Genomic DNA, 26,838 nt, shown 5'->3' with positions numbered 1-26,838 from the left:
CTAGTTTTTGATTTTTTTTTAAATTAGAGAATAATTTGATTAATATTAATGCATCGTCCAGGTAAAAAGTTTGGGAATTGGGAAAAACCACAATAACAGAAAAATGTTTAGAAGCCTCGATGTTACCAAATTTCCCATCACTTAGTGAAGCTATGATCAAATACTTCAGTGTGTTTTCTTTTGTTGTTTTTCTGTCTCCATATTGTATGTGGACTAAGAATCTACGGTTCTGTGGTATTTTAAAAAAGTACATCTTAGGGGCTGGAGAGATGGCTAAACAGATGACTTGATGCTTTGTAGAGCACCTGGGTTTAATTCCCAGTACCAACATGACAATTCTTGACTGCCTGAAGAGGCCAGAGGCGGCCTCAGATCCCCTGGAGCTGGATTATGGCTGCTCCAGGCCAGCAGAGGTGGGTGCTGGGGACTAAATTTCTGCAGGAGCAGCAAGTGCTCCTAACTTCTGAAGCAGCTCTCCAGCCCAGGATGATAACTTTCTAATGGGCTAGTCAATGGAGGATTTCTCATTATCATTTACTTCTAGCTGGCTTTTGAATCTTTGCACATAATGTCATATGAAACATCTTTCTGCTTTTAGTTTTCCTATTTTGTATTTCCTTCGGAGAATTCTTAGAAGAAAATGCCCAGAAGCAAAGGCAGGAACATCTGTATGGCTGGGACACTGGTTTTTACTACCATCTTGAACTTAAGAATAAAAATGACACATCCCTTCCACTTCCTCCTCCTCCTCCTCCTCCTCCTCCTCCACCACCACCACCACCACACATACACACATATACACACATACACACACACACACACACACACATATACACACATACATACATACACACACACACACACACACACACACACACACACACACACGTTCCCCCACCCCCACCCCCACCCACACATATACACACATACACACACACACAAATATACACACACACACACACACACACACACACACACATATACACACATACACACACACACACACACACACACACACACACACACACACGTTCTCTGGGTAGCCCTGGCTATCCTGGAACTCACTGTAGATCAGGCTCATTGTCCAATCTGTATTTCATCGATAGTAATAATGCTAAAAGTTGCCATCCTGATCCTTTTTCATCTTCAGATGATCAATGGATCTTCTTAGATGATCTTTCTGGGGTTCTATTGTTAAACTCTTTAATAAAAGGATCCCCTGCCGCCACACCTACTGTGAATGTTTTCCTAGACTATCTGCGGTGTTCCCGCGTCTTCTGCCACCTGCTAGTGCTGAGGACAGGGCGCACCAGGCAAGCAGTCTATGGTTGACCTATAGTCCCAACAGCTGTTGGCCTGTTTACTTTGGTCATCCCTTTTTTAAACTCCTCTTTCTTTCTCCTTTCTTTCTTTCTCTCTCTCTTTTTCCTTTTTTAAAATTTATTTATTTATTATGTATACAGATGAGGGTGTCAGCTCTGATTATAGATGGTTGTGAGCCACCATGTGGTTGCTGGGAATTGAACTCAGGACCTCTGAAAGAGCAGTCAATGCCCTTAACCTCTGAGCCACCTCGCCAGCCCTAAACACTTATTTCTTGACCTCTACCCCATCACAATAGTGAATGAAACCTTTTTCTCAGCAGGGGAAAAAAAAAAAAAAAAAGCATAGCATTAAACTCATTTACCAAGTTTATATTGGAGTCAGACAGGTTAGGTTCTCCACACATTCCCATTTACCCAGCAGGGTCTGGCACTGCTTCACACTCCTTCTGCAGCACCTCTTCCTTTTCTATTTCCTTCGCCTTAGTAACACAACTTTTATTATGTCCTTAAGTTTTCACATGCTTTAGACTTATGGGAGAAAGAATGCATCAAAATTCAATAGTTCATTGTGTCTCCCACTCAAAGCCTCTAGAATCTAAATTATAGGCTAGCTGGGCAGTGATAGCACACATCTTTAATCCCAACACTTGGGAGGCAGAGGCAGGAGAATCTCTGTGAGTTCAAGGCCAGCCTGGTCTGTAGAACAAGTTCTAGGACAGCCAGGGCAACACAGAGAAAACTTGTCCCAAAACAAACAAACGAAAAGAGCTAACTTCCAGGCTACATCCTGAAATTGATTTTAAAAAGATTTATTTATGGGAGCTGGAGAGATGGTTCAGAGGTTAAGAACACTGGCTGTTCTTCCAGAGGTTCTGAGATCAATTTCCAGCACCCACATGGTGACTCACAACCACCTATAATAAGATCTGGTGCCTCTTCTGGCCTGCAGGCAGAACACTGTATACATAATAAATAAACCTTCAAGAAAAAAGATCTACTTATTCCTATTTTATGTATATAGGTATGCTGCCTTTGTGTATGTCTGTGTGCCATGTATATGCAGTGCCCACAGGGGCCAGAAAAGGTCAATGGGTCCTCTGAAAGTTACTGACAGTTGTGAGCTGCCATATGGGTGCTGGGAACTGAACCTAGGTCCTCTTCGAGAGCAAAAAGTGCTCATAACCACTGAGCTATCTCTCTAGCCCAAACCAGTATTTCTGGTTGGTATGTCTCTTTGTGTGTAGAGAAGCAAACAGAGAAACTTGTATATGCTAAGGAAGTGCTCTACCACTGAGATACACCCCTGGTTCTGGAATCTGTATATAATTATCTTCTTAGGCTGTTATATGGTTATACTAGAGTCATCTTTGAAACTATTATCTCCAAAGTTTTGATTCTGTCAGAAACTCAATTCACAAAGATGGACATGATGGCATATACCTGTAATTCCAGCACATGGGGGGAGAGGAAGGAGAATCGAGAGTTCAAGGCTAAGGATGGACTCATCCCTGGGTTGTACCACATGGTTCCCAGAGCCATTAAAAACATCTCCATCAGCTACCTGTCCCTTAATCTCAACAGGATCAAAACAAAACTACTCCCACCTCAACAGACATTTTATTCATAACTACTTTGTTCAATAGTTAAGGCTGGAAACCTTGACATTCTTTAATAAATTTTTTTTCCCTTTTTGACACAGGGTCTCTCTACAAAGCCCTGGCTGTCTCAGAACTCACTATGTAGGCTAAGCTGGCTTTGAACTCACAGAGATCTACTTGCCTCTGCCTCTTCTGTTTGTGTTTGTGTTGAGACAGGGTTTCTGTGTGTAGCCCTGACTGTCCTGGAACTCCTGCCTTTGCCTCTTGTGTACTGAGATGAAAAGTGTTCACCACTATGCTCAGCTAATTCTCTCTTTCCTTTTTTGGGGGGTGGGGTGGGAGAACAGTGTTGTGCTATGTGGCTCAGGATATACCTGAACTTTGACCTTCCTATTACTGCCTCCACAGTGCAAAGTGTACCAGAATGCACCCCAATGCCCAGCCCGCAGATTCTTCTAAAACCAACCACACCCAGTGTGAGCCTTTCTGGGCACACCCTAACAGCAGGTATTCCCTGGGTTGTGGTGTAGCCAGACCATGACTTCAGGTAACCTCTACTCTGATTAGTTAGAATCTGTGCTGTCCTACTGGTCAGTAATTCTGCACACTTTCCCTTGATATCTCTGACCATCTTTTACTGTGAACCTCTATCTCCAGATCACAACATATCTTGACACCTCTGTGCACAGTTCTTTCTTCCATTCACCCCCGTACACTCAGACATACCTGTTTCCCTTGTTATAGGGATTAAACCCAGGTCCTCATGAATATCAAGGATACCCCTAACCCTTCAAATCTCTCTTACCATGTCTATTCAGGCACATAGTGTTTTCCACAGTCTAACATACAGACTTTCAATTCCATTGCTCAGTTGGATTAATGTGGCTGTCTTAGTTCCTACAGTGCCAAGGAATAAAACCCAGGGCCTTGCTGTCCTCTACCATGAAGCCATAAAGCCGCACCTACAGCACTAGTCATAATTTTGACTGCCTTTTCTTCCTTCTCATTCCCTTTCTCTATTAAATTTTTTGTCGTTGTTTTTTCGAGACTGGGTTTCTCTGTGTTGTTTTGGAGGCTGTCCTGGATCTCATTCTGTAGCCCAGGCTGGCCTCGGACTCACAGAGATTCGCCTGGCTCTGCCTCTTGAGTGCTGGGATTAAAGGCGTGTGCCACCACTGCCTGGAAAAAAATTTTTTTTGAGATAAGGTTTTTATGTTATTTCAAGCTGGCCACACTCTCACTATAATTATATTTCAGCCTCCCAAGTACTAGAATAACTATTATGTGCTACCATATATCTTTCTACCATGTATCTTGTGTTCTAGTAGGACAGAAACATCTAGTATGACAACCCATACACATGCACTTTGTTTTTAGATTATAGAAGTAACCCTGTCTCATCTTAAAGAAAATGCATTCAAGTATAAAAGTGAAAAAAAAGGAAAGCTGTCCTCCTGTCTCCAACCCCATACCTTACACACTGAATGGGCTCATCTCCCCCAAGCTTGTTCCCAGAGATTCTGGCCTGGGCCCTTGTGAAGAGCCTCTCTCCTGCTTGGCTTACTACTCTTGCTCATGTGAGAACCAGGGGCTACTCCTGAACCACAGCTCCATGTGAGCAGGTGAGTGGCACCTACGCTCCCCTCCTAGTGGCGGAAAGAAGACACAAAAGCAAACACGCAGCAGACGAGAGAACAAGAAAGGAGCAGGGGAGGGCACAGGGGACACGTATACAGCTAAACTGTGGACACCCCCCCCCAGGGAAAAGGCTCGGTTTATGCTTCTGTTAGAGATTGCGGTTTGATTCCTTGTTTGAAATTCTCTAATGTGTCCGTTGGTGGGTCTCAAGACAGGATGAATTCCTACCCAGTATCCCAGCCCCAGGACACTTACTGCCCCATGTATCTTTGCACCCTGTAGCCTGTGCGTACCTGCAGCCGCGTCTCTTTACCTTAGCCAAGTCACTACTCCAGGCCCTCTCGTTCCCTGACTCACACAGGAAAAACCCCTTTACCAGATGGAAACGAGCTGTGATACTGTCCCTTCACTTAGAGAAGCTTGAGACTCTCTCAGTCAGTGGCAGCTGACCTGGGATCTGAAAGTGGTTTACAGAAAAACACCAGAGAGGTAGCCGTGGCCTCAGGTTTCCAGGACAGTAGGCAGCCTGCCTGAGTTACTACTGAACACTGGTTTGTTTTGAGTAGAAGAGGTTGTGCAGAAGAGACATGATTAACCAAACGGCCCCAACAAATCAGAAACCTACAGCGTTCAGCCCTGGAGATGAGGTTGGTGTAGAGAAGTCGGCCTCCAGGATCACTCATCCCCACTATCTTTCCCATCTACATAAGGTCAGGAAGCCCATATTCCCTCTTCCCTCTCAGGCCAGTGGAACCTGCTGTTTCGAGCACAAAGGCTTAAAACCAAACAGCAAGGACTAGGTTCCTAGGGAAAGGGAGAACGAGATGCCTAGAACCCCTCAGCCACCCCTGGGAGACAAGCCAGTCTCGGGTCAGAGGACTGGAGAAGCGCCTACCTTGACGCCGCCATCTGACTTCTTGTTCAATAGGCTTTTGGCAGCTGTGAAAACAAAGAAGCAAGTCATGTCTGGGCATCACATCCTCTCTTCAACCCGGCAGCCAGATCTTCAGGAAACCGCTGAGCTAACGAGGGGCCAGGAGCCCCCCAGCTCCTGAAAAAAGGTATTCCAGTAGTCCTCTGCAGGAAGGGCATCTCGAGGGTTTCAGAGCCATGGCACTCTAGGACTTCTTTGCCATGGATGAGGGCTCAGTAGAAGCAGACACCCTGTGCTTAGGAAGAGAAACCACATTCGGTACTGGAGTTTCCCGGGGCACTGGGAGTGCTGTCCTCGACAGCTTCTACCCAGGCCTGGAAACAGAGTGCCAACGTCAAACAGCTGAGCGCTCCATTACTAGACACCATGGAAGTCCTCTTGGTGGAAGGATGCAAGACATCTCCGGAGTTTTCTCAAGAAAATAATGCCACAGTTCACAAAGGAGACCAGACGTGAGGACAGACAGTCACAGACACAGAAACCAGGACCACCTACAGGAGGGTTTTGCCAAGGGGCTGAAGCCTTCACTGGGCAGGACCTCACCAGTTTACTGGGTTCTAGCCATCGCCCTTTCCCATTCTCTGGATCCATGAGCACAAGGACTGGCTAGAATTATGGGCTGCCAAACAGATTCCAGCCAGGCATAGGCTAATGACCTACTCCAGGCAGATGGTGACACCAGAAGACCACACGTCACAGGAAGGCAGCAGCAGAGGGTGGGAGAGTTCTGGGAGGCACAGGGATATAGAATCAGCCCAACTCTCTGATTCACCTGGACTGCCCTAGATTTCTATCTTGGCTCTAACCGCCTGCTCACTGTGTTTTGTGACTGACCCATGAGTGGGTTATTTAACCACTTTGAGCCTCCAATTCTTTATTTACAAAATGGGATGAAATAGCGCCTAGGGCACAGGGCAGTAGTGGGGATACAATGGAACCATGCCAAAAAATAACTTAGCAGAGTGCTTGGCATGTAAGAACCATCGATCATGACCACCGCTGTGACTGTTGCCACTGTCCTCTGTTCTTCAGGTAGTCATTCCAATCTGAGCTATGTTCTACCTTCCTCCGGTGAGGGAAAAGAACACAGTTTCAACACAACACTCTGCTTCTCCAGACACTGGCCTTTATCCCTAACTCCCGTCATGCTGTATTTGGGCAAGTGGATGGATGTTTGATGTGTTTAGAGCAGTAAGCCTGACCATCTACTGTCACATGCTGGCTCTCAACTCAGGATGCCTACTGGAATCCCTTGGAAAACTTAAAAAAAAAAAAAAAAAAATCACACACACTTATACTTATCCTATCCACTAAGAATTCTGTTTTGTCTGGTGTGGAACCTTGGCATCAGGATTTTGTTTTATGAGCTCCCAGGTGGCTGGTGGTCCTGAGGGTCAGCTGAGAACCTACAACATACATGTTCCTAAGTATCTCTGTGTTACTTGTAATTACCATTACAGAGATGAGGGGATCAGGGGTTGGAGAGCTGACATGATCTGCTCACTATATGACAGGGCTAAGAGTCAAGTCAAGGCATGGCTGACCCTGAGGATTCCTGTACTCCACAGCCTTTTAGACTAGGAAGTCTGTAAATGCCAGGCTTCACAATTTTGAGGTTTTCTCTTAAGGGGTCTTAAATTATGCTGCAAGAGCCTAGTCTTAGCACTGGACAGCTCCAGGCCATGCCCAGGGTTATTTGCTGGTCAAGTCCTTTGGCCATCTGGAGGAAAGGCTCCTATTGCCCAACTCCAAGTCCCCAGGCTATTGCCTCCTGAGAGTTGGCAAGCGCCCAGCATGCACGGCTGGTTAGGGGCCTTCATAACATCAATGTGCTTGCAGATGCCAAGTTAGGTGGTCCGTATGGCATGCCCATCTCAGCCCGCAAGCATGGGACTCGCCTCCCTGGTGAGTGGGCCTGGCATGCTGGCCCTACTGTTGGGGTGGCAGGGAGCCAAGGCAGGCGGTCAGGGAGGACTCATGCCACGTACCTTGCCCGGCCAGGCCGGCGGCGCTCGCGGCAGGCGAGGCGGGGGCGGAGCTCTGCCTGCCAACTGAGGGGATACAGTCTCTCAGTGCACAGAGCTGCCGCAAAGCCACGGGGGCCAGTCAGCAGCGAGCAAGCCCCAGCACGAGGCGAAGAAATCACTGGCCGCCCACGCACAGCAAGGCCCGGGTGGCATGGCCAAGCCAGCTGAGCTGGGGTAAGAGGGGGCACCAGGGGGCAGACTGAGGAGGCAGGAGGAGCCAGCCCTACAGCAGTCTGGGGGCCTGTGAGGCTTGGACAGGCTGAATACCATGCCTCTACTTCATGGCAATGGCGCCACTGCTTGTCCCATGGTCACTTCAGGTTGAGAGCCCAAGGGTAAAATCCTGGCCTGGTGGGAGGCAGGTACCTTTTCTGAGGAAAGCAAGCTCTGGTTTAAAGGAGCCTGTTACTAGAGTGCCTGGAGCACAGAGCATGTCCCTCACCACATTCCAGAGAGGGACTGGGGCATGGAAGGCTCCCACATGGCCCTTGGGCAGCTACCTTTATGGATAAGGCCCAGCATCTCCCTTAGACACAGATCTTCCTCCCTGTAAGGAGTCAGCAAGGAGATGCAGCTTTCCTCAGTCTGCATTTCACGGTGCTCTGAGGATGAAGATGCCCAAGGAAGGAGCCCCAGAAACAAACCAGGGCTGTCAAAGTTGGACATCCATATCTGTCCAACTACTACTGTAGCCGAAGGATCAGCTGGGGAAACAGTTTAACCTGTGACTAAAGGAACGGCTGACTCTCCTTCCTCACACCTGCACAAGTCTCTTTCTGCAGACGCGGCTATGGCTCTGTCCTCGTCTGTCCCCAGTTCAGGGCAGAGGAGGCCACCACGGAAGGAATGCCTGCAGTATTGTTTTGTTTTTGCAGTCCCTTCTGAGCAAGGATAAGGTGATCTCAAAGACCAGAGGGCTCTTGAAGGATGAGTCAATGCTCTTTCCTAACAGAACCTGACTGCCTGAAACCAGGACACTATTTCCTGAAATGGAGGGGGAGGCTGCCATGCAGACCAAGACCACAGGCCAGGGCACCTGCTTCTGACTGGCCTGGCTACCTTCACCTTCCTTTGACTCAGAGGAGAGAGGAAATATCACCACTCTATGGGCAGCCTAGCAATGCCCTTGAGTGTCCTCTATGAAGGCTCTTAAATCAAGAAACTAAAGCTGAATGTTTTACAGGCTAAGGAGCACTGTAGGGGACTACAACTCTATCTCTGTGAGAGGCAACAAGCCACATGCTCCTGTTCCCTTCCTGAAGGAGACCATGACCTTCTAGTGTGCACTCAACACAGGAATACACCTCCAAACCAGGGTAGGGTCATCAGGTCCTGACAGCCCGGAACCCTGTGGTCCACGGGCAAGCATTTAGGGAACCCCAGCCCTTCCACCTGAAGCCTCCTCCAAGCCAAAGCTCTCTAGGGACCCAGATCAGGTTAGTGGGACCTGGACTCAAAGACACATGCCCTGCCCACAGTGGCCACCTACTGTATGTAACTGGTGGGTGGCTGGCACCCCCTCACAAGCCCCTCTCCATGGCGGTGCAGGAGGTAAGCAGGGGAAGGAGTCTTGTTAGAAGGATGAGAAAGGTGGGGTCTTGAACCAAAACAGCAAGGCTGGGGTTAGAGGAAGGGAAAACCAAGGGCAAAAGCAAGCTGGGGAGAGACCTCTCTGTCTTCAGTTAAGTCTTGACATTACTCTCTTCCTCACAGAAAAGCCACTGTGCTCCCAACTGAGGGCAAGCAATGAAGGTGGGGGTGAGAACGGGGTAGAGGGGACTGGAATGTCTTGCATCTTAAAAAGAAACATCAAGTGTGATTTACATATTACTGACCGACTCTCCCAATTCCTCATGCAAATTAAGTGTGTCCCTTCGCTTCCCCAACACTGGTCTCTATTTCTTCACTTTCATAGCTGGTGTCAAGAGGCCATATTGTAAGCCTCAGTCAATGTGAAAGGTTTAAACATCTGGAATAACTTCTATGGGGCACAATGAAGTAAGAGATGCCCTTAAGTGGGTACAACTGAGAAGATACACTGTATTTCATCTTTCTCTTTCTTCCAAGTGCACTCTCCAACACCCCGCCTGGCTAAAACCTCAAAGCACTGTAGAGTCTCCGGAGAATTACAAACACATGGGGGATAAGGCACATGGGAAGCTGGCAGGCTACTCTGGTCTGAAGAAACAGAATTTATAAACTGGTGCCTCAGAAAAGCCCTTGGAAGAAAGTGGGTAAAAGAATCCAGCAGCAGCCGCCGCCGCCCTCAAAACAGGATCCTTGTTCATCCTGCTCAGGGTGCTGCCGAGACACCTGTGCTGCCTGGACTGGCCAAATTCCGTTCTTGCCCCACTCACCTCGGCAGAATTCAAGTGCACGGCTGGGAACACATACCTGAAAAGTTCCTGGAGACGAGCATGGTTGTGAGGATGGCACCCTGGGGAAAGAAGAGAACCCTCTAAGTACAAATGGACTTCAGAAGAGGGGAGCCTGGCCCCAGGCAAAGGCAACTCTGGGTCAAAGCCCAGAGACATGAGTTTTCTGGTGCCCCAACATGAACAACCTTCACAGCTCGGCTCCAAGTGGGGGAGGGAAGGCTTCACTCAGACCAGGCAGAAGGGACGCTGTCAAAAGCCCCGTGCTGAGAGGCCAGTGGTCCAGAAGTAAGGCTTACCTTCAGCTTTCTCCGGGCATTGAACTTGCGTAAACACTCCACAGTCTCCTGGCGATGCATCATGGATGCTACTGTAGATCGTTGCTGGAAGCCAAACAGACAGGTCCGTGAGATCCCATCACAGACCCCTGCCGCTCACCCCAGTCCCCCATCGCATGGCACTGATGGCTGTACCGGGATACGACGGTCACACACTCCGCTGCCACAGTGCTTATCAAATGAGGCACAGGTGAGAAAAAGCCTTTAGAACACAAATGCCACTCACAACTCAAGGTCATGTTAAGGGCAAGAAAACCACCAAAAACTGATGCTGGATGAGGATACCAACAGAGCTTTTCAAAGGCACTGGCATGGCGGGGTCCTGGTTCAGTGACTTCTTCATCAACTCTTTCCTGAGCATCTGCTATGGTCCAGATTCTGCACAGGGAGAGGCAGGCAGGCTCCTGCTCTACAGGGTGCTTTTCGAGAACCCCTTACACATCCCACAAGTTCTTGAAAGAAACTGTTCTGAAAAGTTAAGAATTACCTTGAAGCAGAAAAGTCTTTGTTTTTCTGAGACAGGGTCTTAATGTTGTACCCCTAGGCTGGCCTTGAATCCAAGATCCTTTGCCTCTCAAGTGCTGGCATTGTAGGTGAGCACCACAATGCTCGGTTCTTTTTTTCATCATTTTGGAAGAGTTTTTTGGGTTTTTTTTCCCCTTCAATGTATTTGCTGTTAATGGACTTGCCTCCTTAAACTGGGCCCACCAGACATACTCTGCATTTTGTTGATGCCTCAGGGTCATAATGTAAGCATCATTTACTATGTAATACTATGATATAGTAATGTCTCTGGGGGCTACAAAGAACTACAGGGTTGCAAGTGGTGGGTACCACGAAAGTGACTCCTAGCATACAGTGCTTCTGTGATTATTATTATTATTTTTTTTTTAGCTGAGGATCGAACCCAGGGCCTTGCACAAACGCTCTACCACTGAGCTAAACCCCCAACCCGCTTGTGATTTTTGAGTGCCTCAACTGAGCTGGTCCTCACTCTTGACAATTGTGATCACAGTCAGCCAGGTTGAAAATAAATGCCAGGGTCTCCAGCCTAGAGTGTCCACCACCCACAGTCCCTGCCTTTGCCGCTGACCTGCTTCCCTTCCTGGATCCCAAAGCAGTTCTCTTCACCTTCTCTATCCTTTCCCCCATTCCTTTATAGAAAATTATCCACCTGGGCACACCCTGCTTCTGTTTCAGTCTCCAGTCCAAACCAATTTTCCCTGCTCCCAGATGTGTCTGTCCTCATGCCCAGGCTGGACCGCTGACCTGGGCTCAAGAATCCCTTTCCCCCTTTGTTCTCCACACCTGTCCTTCTTCAGCCAGTATGAGATTCTTTTCTAATTCATTATATTCAAGCTTCCATTAAAAACAAAAACTAAAAACCACTGGACCTGGAGGACATTGCATTATGGGAAACACACACACACACACACAGGCATACTTACTATGTGCTCTCTCTCACAGATGGAAGTTTAAAAAGAAGCAGGGGCAGGAGGGTGGCTCATCGGTTAAGAGCACTTGGAGCTCTTGCAAAGGGCCCAGCACCCACTGTATGCACATAGTGCACATACAAACACACAGGCAAAACAAACGTGAAAATTAATAAATCTCTCTCTCTTTTTTTTTTTAAAGTAAACCCAAGCAAGGAGGTGGTGGCGCACGCCTTTAATCCCAGCACTCGGGAGGCAGAAGCAGGCCTCTGTGAGTTCGAGGCCAGCCTGGTCTACAGAGTGAGTTCCAGGACAGCCTCCAAAGCTACACAGAGAAACCCTGTCTCGAAAAAAAAAAAGTGAATATGAAAGTAAAGACAAGTGAAAACAGTGATTCCTAGGGGCTGGGAAGAAAGAGTGTGTGTGTGTGTGTGTGTGTGTGTGTGTGTGTGTGAGAGAGAGAGAGACAGCGCTCGGTATAGTGAACAGTGCATGTGTAATTATCACGATTAACAATGCACATTTATATGACAAAGGAAAACACAAATGAACAAGACTTCCTGACCCATCTTCTTCCACTAAGGAACACTGGTTACGTGCTCCTTTACTACCTGGCTTCCCAGATGTCTCAGCCTCACTTATCTGGACACAGACAAGGATCTCCCTATTGTTTTCCACTGCCTCTATGAAATTACAAAACCATGGCCTCTCAGCGGCCAGAGCTGGGGACTCTTTCCTATCTTTCTCAGGGACTTTCAGCATCTGGCTGCTGATGCTCTAAGCCCCACCTGTTTCTTAGTTTCTGTATCTTCTCTGACTACAGCCAACCTTATTCTCAGTCTCCTTGAATGACTCATGGAACACTCCCTGTCCTTAAACGCTGGCATTTAGTGACCACCTCTTCTCTTACTGAAGCAACAGAGCTCAACAGGAATCTGCTCAATATAAGAACAATTTCATGTTTCCAAAGCCTCAACATCACCTACACAGAAATAGCAGGCCACGGTTCCAACTTCTCACTTCACTCTCTACAGCCCCTCTCTTCCACATTCCATGCTCTAGGTGAGGTGATGGAACCCAGGTTTTCATGTATGCCAAGCAAGAATTCTACCACTAAACCACACCCCAGACCATATAGCCACAACTGTTATTGCCCACCAGGTGCCTCAGCTGGTGACTCTTTAACATCACTCTTCCTGCCTACAAAAGTAAGTCATCTTTTCTCAGAATCTAATTCTTCTGGGTCCATGAACTGCACAACCATGGCTCACTGACCAGTTACACCCAGCACTACCCATCGCCTGCTCTCTCCTTCACTCAGGCCCAGACACGAAATCCTTTACATTCTCTTGCATTGATGACACCGCCCCTCCTCCATCTCTACCCTCAGCTAAGACCTCACCGGGCCTTGCTTAGACAGTTGTGACAGCATCCTGTCTCTGCCTCCAGCCTCTTGCTCATCAGTCCCATCTGCTACAAAGCTTCCAAAGTGACATTAAATTCAAGTACCATACTCTCTTTAAAACTCTATGCTTTAGACGGGCGGTGGTGGTACACGCCTTTAATCCCAGCACTCGGGAGGCAGAGGCAGGCGGATCTCTGTGAGTTCGAGACCAGCCTGGTCTACAGTGTGAAATCCAGGACAGGCTCCAAACTACACAGAGAAACCCTGTCTTGAAAAACCAAAAACAAAAATGAGAGAGAGAGAGAGAGAGAGAGAGAGAAAGAGAAAGAAGAGAGAGAGAGAGAGAAAGAAAGAAAGAAAGAAAGAAGAAAGAAAGAAAGAAAGAAAGGAAGAAAGAAAGAAAGGAAGAAAGAAAGAAAGAAAAGCCAGTGTATCAACTCACACCAACAGCCTAGGAAGAGTTCCTAGGAACTCAGCTCCAGAGCTTCACAACTAAGCTTCAGGCACACATTTCAATAGTTCAGAAGCCTCTTGTGTTTGTTCACTCATCGTGTCCTGGTCAGAGCTGAGGCCCAAGTGCACACTCAGCTTGGGACTTCTTCACATTGGGTACCAACTGTTTTCCATCAACCACCTGCTCTAACTCAAGAACAGACCCGAATTCCAGCCTCACAAGTAAAGACCTATTAGCACTTTTTGCCTCCCGAGTCCCCTGATGACATTTACTGACCTTGGACCACACTCATCTCCCTGCCCTCCTGAACCCTTGTGCAAGGAGGGTGAAGGGGTACCTAAGGGCTGCCACCTCCCCTCTCCAAGACTGAGGCAAAGACACTTACACAGACCCATGGGTGCTTGAGAGCCTGGTCAGCTGTGATACGCTTTGCTGGGTTTATGGTCAGCATCTGGTTAATCAAGTTCTTAGCTTCAGGAGTCACCGTGTCCCATTCTGGTGATGGGAACTAAGGAGCAGGAGCAGGGAAACAGGAAATCCGTGAGCCTTCTACCCTGAAACACAGGCTGTCTTCATCCCAACCTCTGTAATCGGACACTGTGTGGTGGTACTCAAGAGTTGGAGAAGTCCTGGGACTAGCCCAGGATCTGCGTCAACTTATGGACTTGGAAAGGAAGACAGAACAATAATGGTTAGAATGCCAACGGATCGGATCGGTGAAGGAAAGGAGGGAAGTCCGACACTTTCTGCTTCAACTTTATCTTCCTACTAAGGAGAAAACAGGTTTTGCAATGTGCCCAAGGCACCAAAGTGGTAGAGGAAGACTCTAGAATTCTCCCTGTGTGAACTAACACACCATGCAGCTTCTCTGTTCTTTGCAAAAATAGACCAAAGGGGCTTCAATGAGTTCTTTGATTTTATAATTAACAACGAGGATTTTTCTTTTAATCTATTCTCTGTACATAAGGTGGCAAGAATTGAGTCCTGTATGCCCATCCTTGGGTCCTCAAAGTCGTCCCCTGACACCCTGACATCCAATGACAGTAACACCATTCCCTCGGACAGACCCTCAGAGGCAGGGAATCTGTCCTTCTGGGAGTGTCTGCTCAGCTCTCAGAAAACCCATCCTTACATCGTAGGCTCCAGCTTTGATCTGCTGATACAGCTTGTGCTGATCCTCATCCCAGAAGGGAGGGTAGCCCACCAGGAGGATATACAGGATGACCCCTGCGAGACAGAACACACAGGTCACTGGGGCCAGTCACTTACCCCTGAGGAACCAAGAAAGGCCATGCAGGGCTCAGAACCACCCAGAAAGGTAAGGTCGGGCCAGTCAGAGGTGGATGCCAGCCAATAACGCTACTAGTCTCTCGTGCTGCGCCTCACTCCTCATGTCACCAAGCCCTGTCAGAGACCTCTGTGAGGTGCAAGCTATCCTCTAGGTCGGGGGCAAATCCTTCTCCAAGAACATAACCCCGGAATTCACGGGGGGGGGGGGGGGGGGGAGGGAAGATGGGAACAGCCCTCCCAAGGGAACAAGAGCAACACCATGACCTCACACACAGCAGGCAGGCACTTGTGGAACCCAGAAGGAATGGTAACGCCTCTTTTTTGTCATCACAGGAAGCCAGGGGCCCATCACACCAAAAAGCTGAGCATGTGGAATGGGCTTACCACAGGCCCAGATATCCACGGGTTTTCCATAGGGATCTTTCCTCAAGACCTCGGGGGACAAGTAACCTGGGGTGCCAGCAAAACCTGCAGCAGAAGAGAAGGCAGAGCCACACTGAGCCTACTTCCTCTCTCAGTAAGCCGCACCTGAAATCTCCCCCACAGCCCTTCTGATGCCTGTTGCTTTTACTTTAGACGCTCTCAGCGCCCAGGCTGCAAACGATGACGGACTGGGCTTCTTGGAGTGCTGGAATCTAAGTCAGAGGGCCAGTACTTGTGCCTACCAGGGACTCATGCACCTCCCCAGAGGCAGCAAGAACGGCTGCCAGGCTCGCTGACTGACTCACGAGGGCCAGGAGGGACCTGGTACCCTCCCACCCTCCTCCTCCACTTTCTGAAAAGGCCAGGACCATTAAAGGCCTGATTTCTAGCTCTGAAAGAGGAAGGCAGGCCAGGAAAAGGAGGAAGGGCGGAGGCTGCATTCCCGGAAGACAGGGTCACCCTTACCAAACCAAGCCTGCTGCTCTCCCTGCACTTCGATGGCGAGGCCAAAGTCAGCTAGCTTGACCGCAGCACCCTTGCATTTGCTTGCCAGCAGCAAGTTCTCAGGCTGCAGAAGGAACAAGGAGAAACTGGTGAGGCGCCCTCCCTGGAGCCCAGAGGGCGCCTACTCTGGGCTCACGCAGTACCACTACCTAGCACCAGGTGGCGCCAACAAGTCACAAGCAGGAAGCAAAGGAAGTCAGCCTGGTTGTTAAGTACCTTCAGGTCCCGGTGGACAATGTCATGCTGGTGGATGTGATTAACGCTCTCCAGAATCTGATGTATACAGTGGCTGAAAAGGCAGCGCAAGAAATATCAGTGCAGGGCTAAACCACCTCATCAAAGACCACCTGTGTGGACCACACTCACTGAACGCTAGGCTAGAACCCTGGGCCTTGAATATTGTCCAGATCAACCTCTTTTTACTTTATTTTTAATTGAAAAGTAGCTGTCCACTTCTGAAGGACAATGTGATATTCTGATACAATGTACACCACCATATATATCACCTCAGATATTTATTCTTTCTAGTGAGAACATTTAAAATCCTTTTTTCTACATTTTAAAACACTGCCAGGAATAGGTGGCACGCACCTTTAACGTCAGCACTCAGGAGACAAAGGCAGGCAGATCTCTGTGGTTCAAGGCCAGCCTGGTCTACAAAGAGAGATCTGGGATAGCCAGGGCTACACAGACTAACTACAGTCACCTGCTACACAGTAAGATGTGGGAACCCACTCTCCCACCTGGTCAGCAGCTCTCCTCCCCCCACCACTCCAGTTCCTGCCAACCACCATCCTTCTTTCCCTCTATGAGGCCATCATTTTTAGATTCCACAGAGAAGTAAGATCTCCCTACACCTGGCTTGTCTCAGCCTAACATCCTCCAGGTTCACCTACCTTGCAACAAATGACAGACCCTCCTGGCCTTCTGAAGGCTCGATAGTGTCCACTATTCTTTTCCAGTCCATTCATCTGCTGATGGACATTTAGGTTCCCCCGTATCTTGGCTATTGTGAATAATGCTGCCATGAACGTGGGTGTACAGACATTTCTTTAACATACTGATTTTAATTCTGTTGGGTATTTACCCAGTAGTGGGATTGCTGGATCATATGGTAGCTCTATTTTTAGTTTTTCTGAGAAACATCCATACTGGTTTCCAAAAATGGCTATACTAATTTACAATACCAACAGTGTCTAAAGCTTCCTTTTTCTCTTCCTCCTTTCCTTTTCCTAGTTGGAGGGAGGGTCTTCCTGCTATGCAGTATAAGCTGGCCTGCGACCTGCCATGTGACCCAGACTGGCCTGGAATCCATGGTCCTTCCTCCTCAGCCTCATGACTGCTGGGAATGTGGAAGTATGCCACCACGTAAGAGTTCTCTTTTCTCCTCCTCAACACTTACTTCACAGGAAGGGAAACTGAGGCCCAGGTAAGGTTATGTGAGTTTTCCAGAGACTGGAATTGAGGTCTACCATGGCTTATTTTGACTGCAAAGGTCCAAAACAACTAATTTTTTCTCAAGACATTGAAAGGTACTAAATATTCCTATGAAAGGTGAATCCATCTGACCCTCTTCCTTCTCTTCCCTAAGGGAAGAAGTTTATGCTGCCTGGGGAGAGTACAAGGGCGGGTGCATGCCTTCACCTATCCACACATTTACTGAGCGACTCCTAAGGTGTTTTCTCGTACTACCCGAGATATTAACTGTCCTAAAGTTTCTCATCTAGCAGGAAGCACATAGATTCCTTCCGGAAATAATGTATTTAAGAGGGCTCTGAATAGGGTCTGCAAAGCATTTCTGACGATTTTGCACAGGAAAAGACAAATCTGGCTCCAATCACATTCAGCTGCTGTTTCTTAGAGCCGACTGTCCACCTTGCAAACTCTCCTGCCAGCCCTGGAGTCAAATCCCTGGCAGCAGGTGTGAGTACTCTAGAGCAGTAGTTCCCAAGTGGGGGTGAGCGTGCCCTCCAAGGGACATTTGGCAACCTCTGGAAATAATTCCGGCTGGCACAACTCGGAAAGGGGTTATCGACTGCTCAGATGCTTCTAAGTTCTGCTCATGCACAGGAGAGGCTGTCATTACAAAACAGCTATCTGTGCTAAAGGTCAGTACCACTGAGGCTGAAGAAGGTCGGTCTATGCCCCGTTACCAGCCTCCGCCAGGCGTGCAGGGCCAACCTGCAGAACCTCCAGACTTGCTGGCCTGAGTGGCCTGCACGTAGGAGCTGCTTCTCCGAAATCTGGTACTTCGACTCCCAAGAGAGCCAAAGGGCCAGTGGATGTTGTCAGACCCAGACACTGAGGCTCAGGGCCTCCACAGTATAGAGCCCAAGAGCGTGCCAAAGGAACCTTGAGCCTGAGCTGCAGAGGCGAGTCTCCACAGAAATGTATAATTAGAACAGAGCCCGGCTAGCAGGGAGAGCCTTCTGGCCAAAAATGGCAAAAGTGTGAAGAGTCCCAGCAGAGCCAGGCCAAGCCCACTGGTACAGCTCGCCCCCCCCAGCTCCCTGAGCTATCACCGCCTCCTCCCACCCACAGCCTGGTCCTCCCCTGCTGGCATTGGAATTCATCTCTCCACTTGAGAATTTTTCCCCAGGCTGAGGCATCTGAAGTTGATCAGCAAACATCGGCTGTTAAGGGTTGAGAAATTCGTGAGGAAGCTGTAACTCCCCCACTCTCTAGTGGCAGTCTGGGCCACCACATAAGCAGATGAGCTGTGGGCAGGATAACAAACTCAGGTTGTAAAGAGCTAAGGTCGACAGGGGAGCCCAAACAGCGCGCCGGAACAAGCCCACGATGTAGGCGGACCGTGCCGTGTCCCACGCAAGAGTCACTGGCTTTGATGGCAAGTTGGGGGCTGAGCCGTGGGACCCATGCTGGTCATGGTGGTCAAGTGACAGGGTGACGACAGAGGCTGAAAGCTCCCGAGGAAGCTTTCCGGTTTCCTATCCTTCAGGACAAATATGATTTCTCCGCCTCCACTCCCCAGTTCCGTGGGTCAAGACCTTGTACACAAGAAGAAGAGGTGCAGTGGACCGCTGGGCATGCTTGTGAGTACAAAATGATGCAAAAACAAAGGGCATTTCTGGGGTACAGGATCAAGGAGACCAGGAAGAGGCTTCGAGAAAAACTAATGTGGGGGTGAATTTTAACCTCTCATACTATGCACAGAAAGCAGCCCTACCACAATTTTACTAACCCTAGTCCAGACAAGAGCCCAAAGACTATCCAACTAACACAATGCTACCCTTTTTGTCCCCCCTAAAAAAGAAGCCAGGACTTATTTCAGTCCTGAACACAAAGGGTTCCAGTCAAAGCACCCAACTCTCTCTCACCTGGCATCAGCCTCACTGTAGTACTCTCTGGCCACGATGTCTTCAAACAACTCCCCTCCGGTAACACTGTAATCAACAGAAGAAAGGTCAGAGGAGGCAGGGTCCACTGGCCAACTCTGGCAGCCAATAGACAACAGAGTCACACACACAAAAAAACAAAGCAAAGCAAAACAAAAAGCCATTTTTAGAGTCACCCCAACTCCCTGCACACTTGGGGAGCCCAGAACACGTCCGGTCGCTTCTCTGTGGACTAACTCAGGCTCTCCCCTCCTTCTTGACAGCTGTTTCCATAACCTAACAGAATCACTGGCGCTCAGAGAGTGATACAGGGATCTAAGAAAAATCTCTACCACCACAACAGTCACCACTTGAAACAAGACCAATATGAACATTATCACACAGCAGTGCGGGGCAGAGCTACTGCTGAAGCTAAAGGATATCGAGACCACAGACACAGAAACTCAACCGCTGGCAACACGGGACAGGGCCTTCCAGGAGGTGAACAGCCATGCTTACGACTAAAGAGCAGCTGAAGTGAGAGAGAGACCAAATGGGCCGCAGCTCACCAGTCAAGAAAGCCACCTCTAACTTCCCAGAACTTTTAAGGACTGCAGAGAGTCATTATTTTATTTCTCCAATAAGGAAAACATACCAAGAAACAAGAAAGAAGCTGTGCCCAGAACAGGAAGGAGAGAGCAAGGCCGTCCTGGGGCTCAGTGAGCGAACAAGGAGACCTGTGAGGGGAGCGGCCCTGGGCAAGCACACTCATCCCCCGACAAACTTCACGAGTCCTTTTCCTCAAACAATGGAGAGGAACTCTCAGCAAAGGCTAAAGACCCAGTTTAGCCTTTCCCAAGCTTTCATCTTCAGCCAGCTGGAGAGAAAAGTCCCCATACCCTCAGATAGTGGCACTTACAGGTCAAACACGAGGTAGTGAAACCCTTCTTCAGAAATACTGTCATGGAGACGCACTGTAAGAGAGGAGATGGGAACAGAGATTAGCAGAAAGGAACTCAGAAATCCTATTCTCTGTAGCAACCTCACCCAGCCCCATCTTGTCAGCCGCACAGGGCTTGCCTTTGAAGATGCTGTAGAAAAAAGGTGGCAGTGTGCTTCGTACCCCCCAGGCCGGGGTACACAACCACAACAAGAGAGACAGAAGCTTCATAGCTCAGACAGTCAGAGGGAGAAAAGCCAGACCCTCCCTAGAGGGGCTAGTGGCTCAGAAGGTGGATGGACCTAAGACATGGCACAGGAACAGATATCGACAAGGTAGAAAGGCCCAGGAGCTCTTCCAGAGACACATGGAAGCAGGAGGATGGAAGGGTTTGGGAAAAAGGAGAGCCCATCAGAAAGGCATGTGGAACAGGAGACAGACAGACACACACACACACACACACACACTCTCTCTCTCTCTCTCTCTCTCTCTCTCAACACACATACACACACACTCCAACCAACACAATGACTGTTTTGAGACAGAGTCTGTATATATAGCCTCAGACTCAATATGCAGTTAAGGATGACTTCAAACTCCTGATCCTCCTGCCTCTACCTCTCAAATGCTAGAATTAAAGATATATGCCACCATACCTAATTAATGTGGTGCTGGGGGATTCAGGACTTTAGTCATGTTGGGCAAACACTCTACCTATGAAACCATATCTTCTGTTCCTCTCCCTCTCTTTTATTTTTGAGACAGAGTCTCACTATATAGCCCTGACTGGCCTAGAACTCATGATGTTAGACTAGACTGGCCTCAAACTGACTGAGATCTGCCTACCTTCTCAGTTTTGGGATTAAGGGAGTGATAAGCTGCTATGCTCAGCTCTTATTTATTTTTGAGATAGGGTCTTGCTATGTAGCCTAGGTGGCCTAAAATTGTGGCAATCCTACCTTGTTGTCTGAAATACTAGGACTACAGGCATGTACCAACATGCCCAACAAACAACTATTTATTGAATGCATACTATGTGCCAGCCTTGGGGTAGATTTATGTCATATACTACTATAGGCTTCTTTTAAGCAATACAGTATGCCAGATCCTAGGCTAGGTGATGGCATTTAGGAGGGACAGAGTGTTCAAGGAGTTTATTCCACTACCCTGAGATGACTGCTACTTCCACTTAGAGAAAACCACAGGGGCTCAGACTTCAGATTTCTCGGCAAAGGTTAAATAATTACTAACTGGGTCTTCGACTCCAAAAGCTAGTCCACTCAACTACAGCCTCTAAGAAACGTGGGCCAGCCCACACACTAGGCATCAGAGCCAAGGAGAAAGTGTTCACCATGTCCCTACAACAGTACCATAGATGGGTCCGCACGCGCGCGCGCGCCAGAGAGAGAGAGAGAGAGAGAGAGAGAGAGAGAGAGAGAGAAAACTCGCGAGCATGAGCGAGCAGCAGGTAGAGCAGGCAAGTTCACCAAGTGCAAAGAAAGCCTGGCGAGCACAATTCCTTCTCGATGCCTGCTCTAAAGCTCTCGGGCAAAAGGCCAATCTGATGTCTTCTGAGGTTCTTCTCTAGCTTCTGCCTAGGCAGCCAGCCCTGGGTTAACCCCAACCCCCGAGCATCACTCTAAGGCAAACAGACCTTGCTTTGGCTGCCTGCATGGATGTTCTTGTTCCTCCCTCACCCAGACTCTTCCTATAGGGAGGGAGCTTTTGGTGTCAAGGGCTCCCATCATGTCTTTGACCTCTGCTCCAAGCCTTAGCAGTCACAGGAATACCTTTCAGTCAGGAATGACACCAGAGCCACAGAAAGTGCTGGGCAGAAAACAATCATGGTGTTGCTTCCTTGGCAGGCCCACGCTGCTGCCCGCTCCAGTGCCAAAGCATCTATCTCCTAAAGGCTGCACTTCCTATGTCCCTGTGACTGAAGAAGCAAAATCAGCCAGAAAGCAAAACCCAGATGCCACAAGGTACTGACCATCAACCAACCGCTGCTCCCTTTCTCCTCACTTGAGGACTCAGAGGCCGGCCAGATGACAGGGGAGGGCTTTTTAGGGTGGAAGGAACCACAGTTAGGTCCCCTGCTGCCCTCCCAACCCACCTAACCCAGGCCCAGTCAAGCTACCCACCCCCCCCCCCCATTTTGCGTCTCTGGTCTCAGCCAGTGCCTCATCCTGAGTCCTGCTGTGGCTGCTCCCTTGCTTCCAAAAGGACTTTCCATTTAATTAAAAATTTGCTATTAAAAAGCATTAAAGTATGTAATACAAATAATCCCCTGGAAATCAGCTGTCCCAGAAGCCAAAGACCAGCTTCATTAGGGAGCCTACAAACAGCATCGAGGTGCTGAGCTGTCAGCACAGCACCTTGATGCTAACAACCACTCCCAGGGGAGCCCAGGTGTCCTGCCGGACTTGGCCTTGAGCCCTGAGGTTGAACTCACCTGGACAACCTCCTCTCAATACTCCACCACCCAGCCCCACAGCACTGCAGGCCTGAGAACCTGGCGCAGACACCAGGCCTTTGCGCTTCTCCAGGAAGGCCACACACAGCGTGCAGGTTGGTGGGGATTAGCAGAGGAGCAGAAAACTAATCCTTCCCGGCCACCCAGCCCCAAAGGTTCTGCTGTAAGCTCCAAGCAAGACACCCAGCAAGACAAGGGGGCTCTGAATGAGACTTCTATCTTTTTTCTTTTTAACTGGTAAAGAAAATTAACAGGAAACCAAGGACAAGGAAGAAAAAAGTAACTGGGCCATGTTAAGCACAGTTAATTCTTGATGATTAAAATTAAAATGACTAAAATTTAATTAAGCTATTCCTATGTGCCAATCACTGGGTTACTTTTTTTGAGACAATGTCTATGTAACCAAGGCAAGCCTTGAGCTCACTATGTAGCTGAGGATAACCTTGAACTTCTGATCCTTCTCCCCCCTCTTGGGTGCTGGGACTACAGTCATGCACCTGGTTTATGCGGTGCAGGGGACTAATCTGTACCAACTGAGCTGCATTCCCGGCCCACGTGAAGTATTTTATGACAGTATTTTACTGAATTCTCACTGTAACACTGTCAGACGACTCCATGACATCCCTACCTGGAGGGAGAAGGGAGGCTCAAAGTCACACTACACAGCAGAACTTGAAGTAACTGACTTGGCAAGCTAGCATCACAGAATGACAATGAATCATTGTGTCCATCCTCTTAGGTAAAGGAGTTCCACTCTGTCCCTGCCAACTCTGGCCATTCCAACTGGTTTAACGTATTCATTAGGAGGCTACCCCGAAGCAGACCGTGTTGCAATATGGCTGTGAAGAGAAGGAGCCAGGCCCTTCCACTACAAAGAAGACAGGCTTTAACTAGCACTTACACAAATATGTAACTAGTCACATAAACGGGACTGAGGACACATGGAACAAAGCCATCTGATGGCCAGGCCATTTCACAGTCATTACAAGACACACAGACCAAGATGACCAAACCAAGTTTCCAGTCAGGACGATCTGGGAGAAGAGACAATCATGACTGCACTTTAGCAATAAACCCAATTACTAGTCTCTAGAATCAGCGGGAAAGGGACAGACCTAGTAAGTTTTACTCAACATTTTACACTCTCATGGACCAAGAAATCGACAACCCAAATTCTATGAGTGGTTATTTCCAGTTCTTCAAAACCAGCCAACAAAATGCCAGAGAGGAAACACAAAAGGTTTCTCAAACACTGAAAAAGTGTCTTCGTTAAAAAGACCCACAACTGAGCTGGGCAGGGGTGGTACACACCGTTAGTCCCAGCACACGGGAAGCAGAGGCAGAGGCAGAGGCAGGAGGATCTTGTTGAGCCCAGCCTGGACTACAAAGTGAGTTCCAGGACAGCCAGAGCGGAAACACAGAGAACTCCTGTCTTGAAAAACAAAACAAACCAACCAAACAACAACAACAACAACAAAACCAACCAACCAACCAACAAACAAAAATGTCTCTAACCGGGGCTAGAGAGACATCTCAGGAGTTGAAGGTGCATACTGCTCTTGCAGAGGACCTGGGTTTGGCTCTCACATCCACCCTGGGGCAGCTCACAACTGCCTGTACTTCATCTCCAGGGGATGCAATGCCTCAAGTTTGAGGACACACCTGCACTCACATCCTGCCCATGCATGCATGCACACACACACATTTAAAAATAAAATGAGGTATGCTTTTCAAATGTTCTTAATAATAACACAGTGGGAATGGGGCTGTTACTACAGGGATCTCAGACAGAACTAAGTCTGTGTCCCAAAGGCCAGCTGTGACAGGTCTGGGCCCTCCCAACATGGGGAAAGATTTAGGACAAGGCCAGTCACAACTCAAGTTTCTTTTTTTCTTTGCAATTGCTCTTGCTACATTTACTATCAGCTGAATGGGTCCTGGGCCCAAGGTTTACTGCAGCCAGGCTTGAATAATTTAACAGCTGAGCTGGGGCAGGGGTGAGGGAGCTGGGATTCAGAATCTCTACTTGCATGTCTGTGCTCTCCCTCTGCCAACTCCATGAATGGACGCGAAGGATAAAGCAGGTAGGCACATATGGGTTAAATAATTTGTTAGGGTCATAGCTTCTAAAGAGGAACTCAGGAATCCAAACCCAGTAAACCTGACAAAATCACAAACCTCGGCTTCTCCAAGGATGGACTACAGACCAAAGCATGAACATCACCTGGAGACCTTGCAGCTAGGAGAAATCTCAGCTCCTCCCCCCAGACCTACTGAATCAGGATCTGAATTTTGACACAAACCCTGGCTGATTCATAAGCACATAAAAGTTAGAGAAGCGCTGCTTTAAACCACAAACGCTGGGCTGTGATCGAATCTGCCGGAGCAGCTCAGCACGAGAGAAGACAGCGTCTATTCATTAGAGGAGTTCAGAGCAGAGAGCAAGCAGATCAGAGGTAGCACGCACTCCATTCAGACTTCAGACTCTCAGCACTAGCCAGCTTCTCTGCTTAACTCCCTACAGCTAGCCACTCTCTCAGCACACTGAGTTCAGCAGCGTAGCTTACACCCAACAGGCATTGTGTTAGCTTGTTTTTAATTAACTCTATTTTTTTTTTATAACAGTGTTGAGTTCACAGCAAAACTGAACAGAAGGTTCAGATACCCCCGACTCCCATGCACAGATTCTCCACATTGAACATCCCACACCAGGATTTGTTATTGCTGACAGACCTACAATGACACATCATTACCCCAAACCCACAGATTATATTAGGGTTCACTCTTCTAATAGAGTCTTTTTTAAAAAGATTATTATTATTATTATTATTATTATTATTATTATTATTATATTAATATTATTAATACAGAAGAAGGTGCCAGATCTCATTACAGATGGTTGTGAGCCACCATGTGGTTGCTGGGAATTGAACTCAGGACCTCTGGAAGAGCAGACGGTGTTCTTAACCTCTGAGCCATCTCTCCAGCCCCTCTTCTAATAGATGCTTAACTCAGCACAGAATATGTACAAGGGGAAAAACTGGGATTGCCTGGCTTCTTGCACCAAATACTCATGAATTTCACTCGGACAACAGCCAGAGCTTGAAGATCTGATCTGTGCTCTCAGCTTTTTCAAATGTGTGAGGCTATTAGGTAGTCAGCTTCTTGTCACCCTTTGGGATGGAGTTTAAAAGGCCAGAACCAAAAGGGCCATAGCTTTACAGGACACAGCAGTAGAGAGAGGAACAGTGAATTAAGGGCACAATCTGTCTCCTCTCTAGCCACAAGCCAGGTTTGGATCCATGGCAACCCTTGCTTCCTGGACCCAGAGCTCAGTCACATCTCTAGGAGTCCTGGTTCCCACCAAAAGCCAGAGAGTCCAGCCAGACAATGCTCTCAGAACACAGTCCTGGCTTGCCCTTCTCTCTGCCTACCCTTAACCCTGGAATTGGTCCTCAGACCAATACATCCCTCAGGACACACAAAGAGCCATAAAAAATGAAGGCAGTTTTTGGCAATCTGATACCAAGGTGACTATACCATGCTTGTTTTTCCTGGGTTTTCCAGCTTGCCAATAGTGAAGACACATGGAAATGTATGGTCCATCCCTCTGCCTTTATTCTAAGCAAAGTGTAGAAAAGGAGGGTACCAAACCACAGGAAGTCTAAGAGGTCACAAACTATACTTATTTCGATAAGTAATAAAAGGCTAGACATTTTTAGGCTAGGTCCCTACTTTTGCCCTTCTTGCTGATTTCTCAACTGTTATTATTATACCCTCACCTTTTCATGGTCAACCCCATCATGTCACAGATGAAGCCAAAGTCAGTCAGCCTGCTCTACCCAATTCATCATTGCTATGTGAGCGGGTCACCAGAAACACAAAGCGAAGTCACTGTCTGAGCTGGTGGGCAGCTTTGTTTGGTCTTGGGACAGGATCCTATTACTTATTATATAGCTCCACAGGTCTAGAACTCAAAATGCTTCCCCCTGCCTCCCTACACCCTCCCCCACCCCCCAGCAATGGAGCTATGCCACCCTGGCCTCAAATTCATAGAGATCTGCTTGCCTCTGCCTCTTAAGTACTGGGATTAAAGGTGTATGCCACCTCTCTTAATGGTGGGGAAGGAGATAGTAGCTTCACAGCCAAGTTTTGCCTTTTGGTTCAAAAGGCAGAGAAATGGAACTTTTTTTTTTTCAAAATGTGAAATCTCATTTTTATTTTGCTTTATTTTTTTGTTTTTTAAGACAGGGTTTCTACATGTCGCTCTGACTGTCCTAGAACTCATTCTGTAGCCCAGGCTGGCCTCAAACTCGCAAAGATCCGCCTGCCTCTGCCTCCCGAGT

General features: G+C 48.2%; 1 protein-coding gene across 26 annotated transcripts in view; it reads right to left on the bottom strand.

Annotated features, from left to right (window-relative positions):
- The window catches only part of Camk2g (calcium/calmodulin dependent protein kinase II gamma), a 60,410-nt gene that overhangs the window by 17,015 nt on the left and 16,557 nt on the right, over positions 1-26,838 (bottom strand). For 11 of the 26 annotated variants that reach the window (XM_036198875.1, XM_036198863.1, XM_036198848.1 and 8 more), the window contains 11 exons: positions 19,999-20,053; positions 19,083-19,148; positions 15,961-16,033; positions 15,706-15,808; positions 15,202-15,285; positions 14,660-14,754; positions 13,913-14,035; positions 10,197-10,280; positions 9,917-9,959; positions 7,484-7,546; positions 5,457-5,500 (listed from right to left, as the gene is read on the bottom strand). In XM_036198875.1, coding sequence (XP_036054768.1) covers positions 5,457-5,500; positions 7,484-7,546; positions 9,917-9,959; positions 10,197-10,280; positions 13,913-13,978 — 300 coding nt within the window. In that variant the 5' untranslated portion in view covers positions 13,979-14,035; positions 14,660-14,754; positions 15,202-15,285; ... (2 more) ...; positions 19,083-19,148; positions 19,999-20,053. The remainder of the gene's footprint in view (positions 1-5,456; positions 5,501-7,483; positions 7,547-9,916; positions 9,960-10,196; positions 10,281-13,912; positions 14,036-14,659; positions 14,755-15,201; positions 15,286-15,705; positions 15,809-15,960; positions 16,034-19,082; positions 19,149-19,998; positions 20,054-26,838) is intronic. The other 15 variants (XM_036198860.1, XM_036198866.1, XM_036198870.1 and 12 more) reach the window with 3 other exon arrangements.

This window comes from Onychomys torridus, chromosome 9, assembly GCF_903995425.1.
Source record: "Onychomys torridus chromosome 9, mOncTor1.1, whole genome shotgun sequence".
In the NCBI taxonomy this organism is placed as follows: Eukaryota; Metazoa; Chordata; class Mammalia; order Rodentia; family Cricetidae; genus Onychomys; species Onychomys torridus.
The sequence above is the reverse complement of the archived record's forward strand: the minus strand, read 5'-3'. Positions and strand labels throughout refer to the sequence as shown.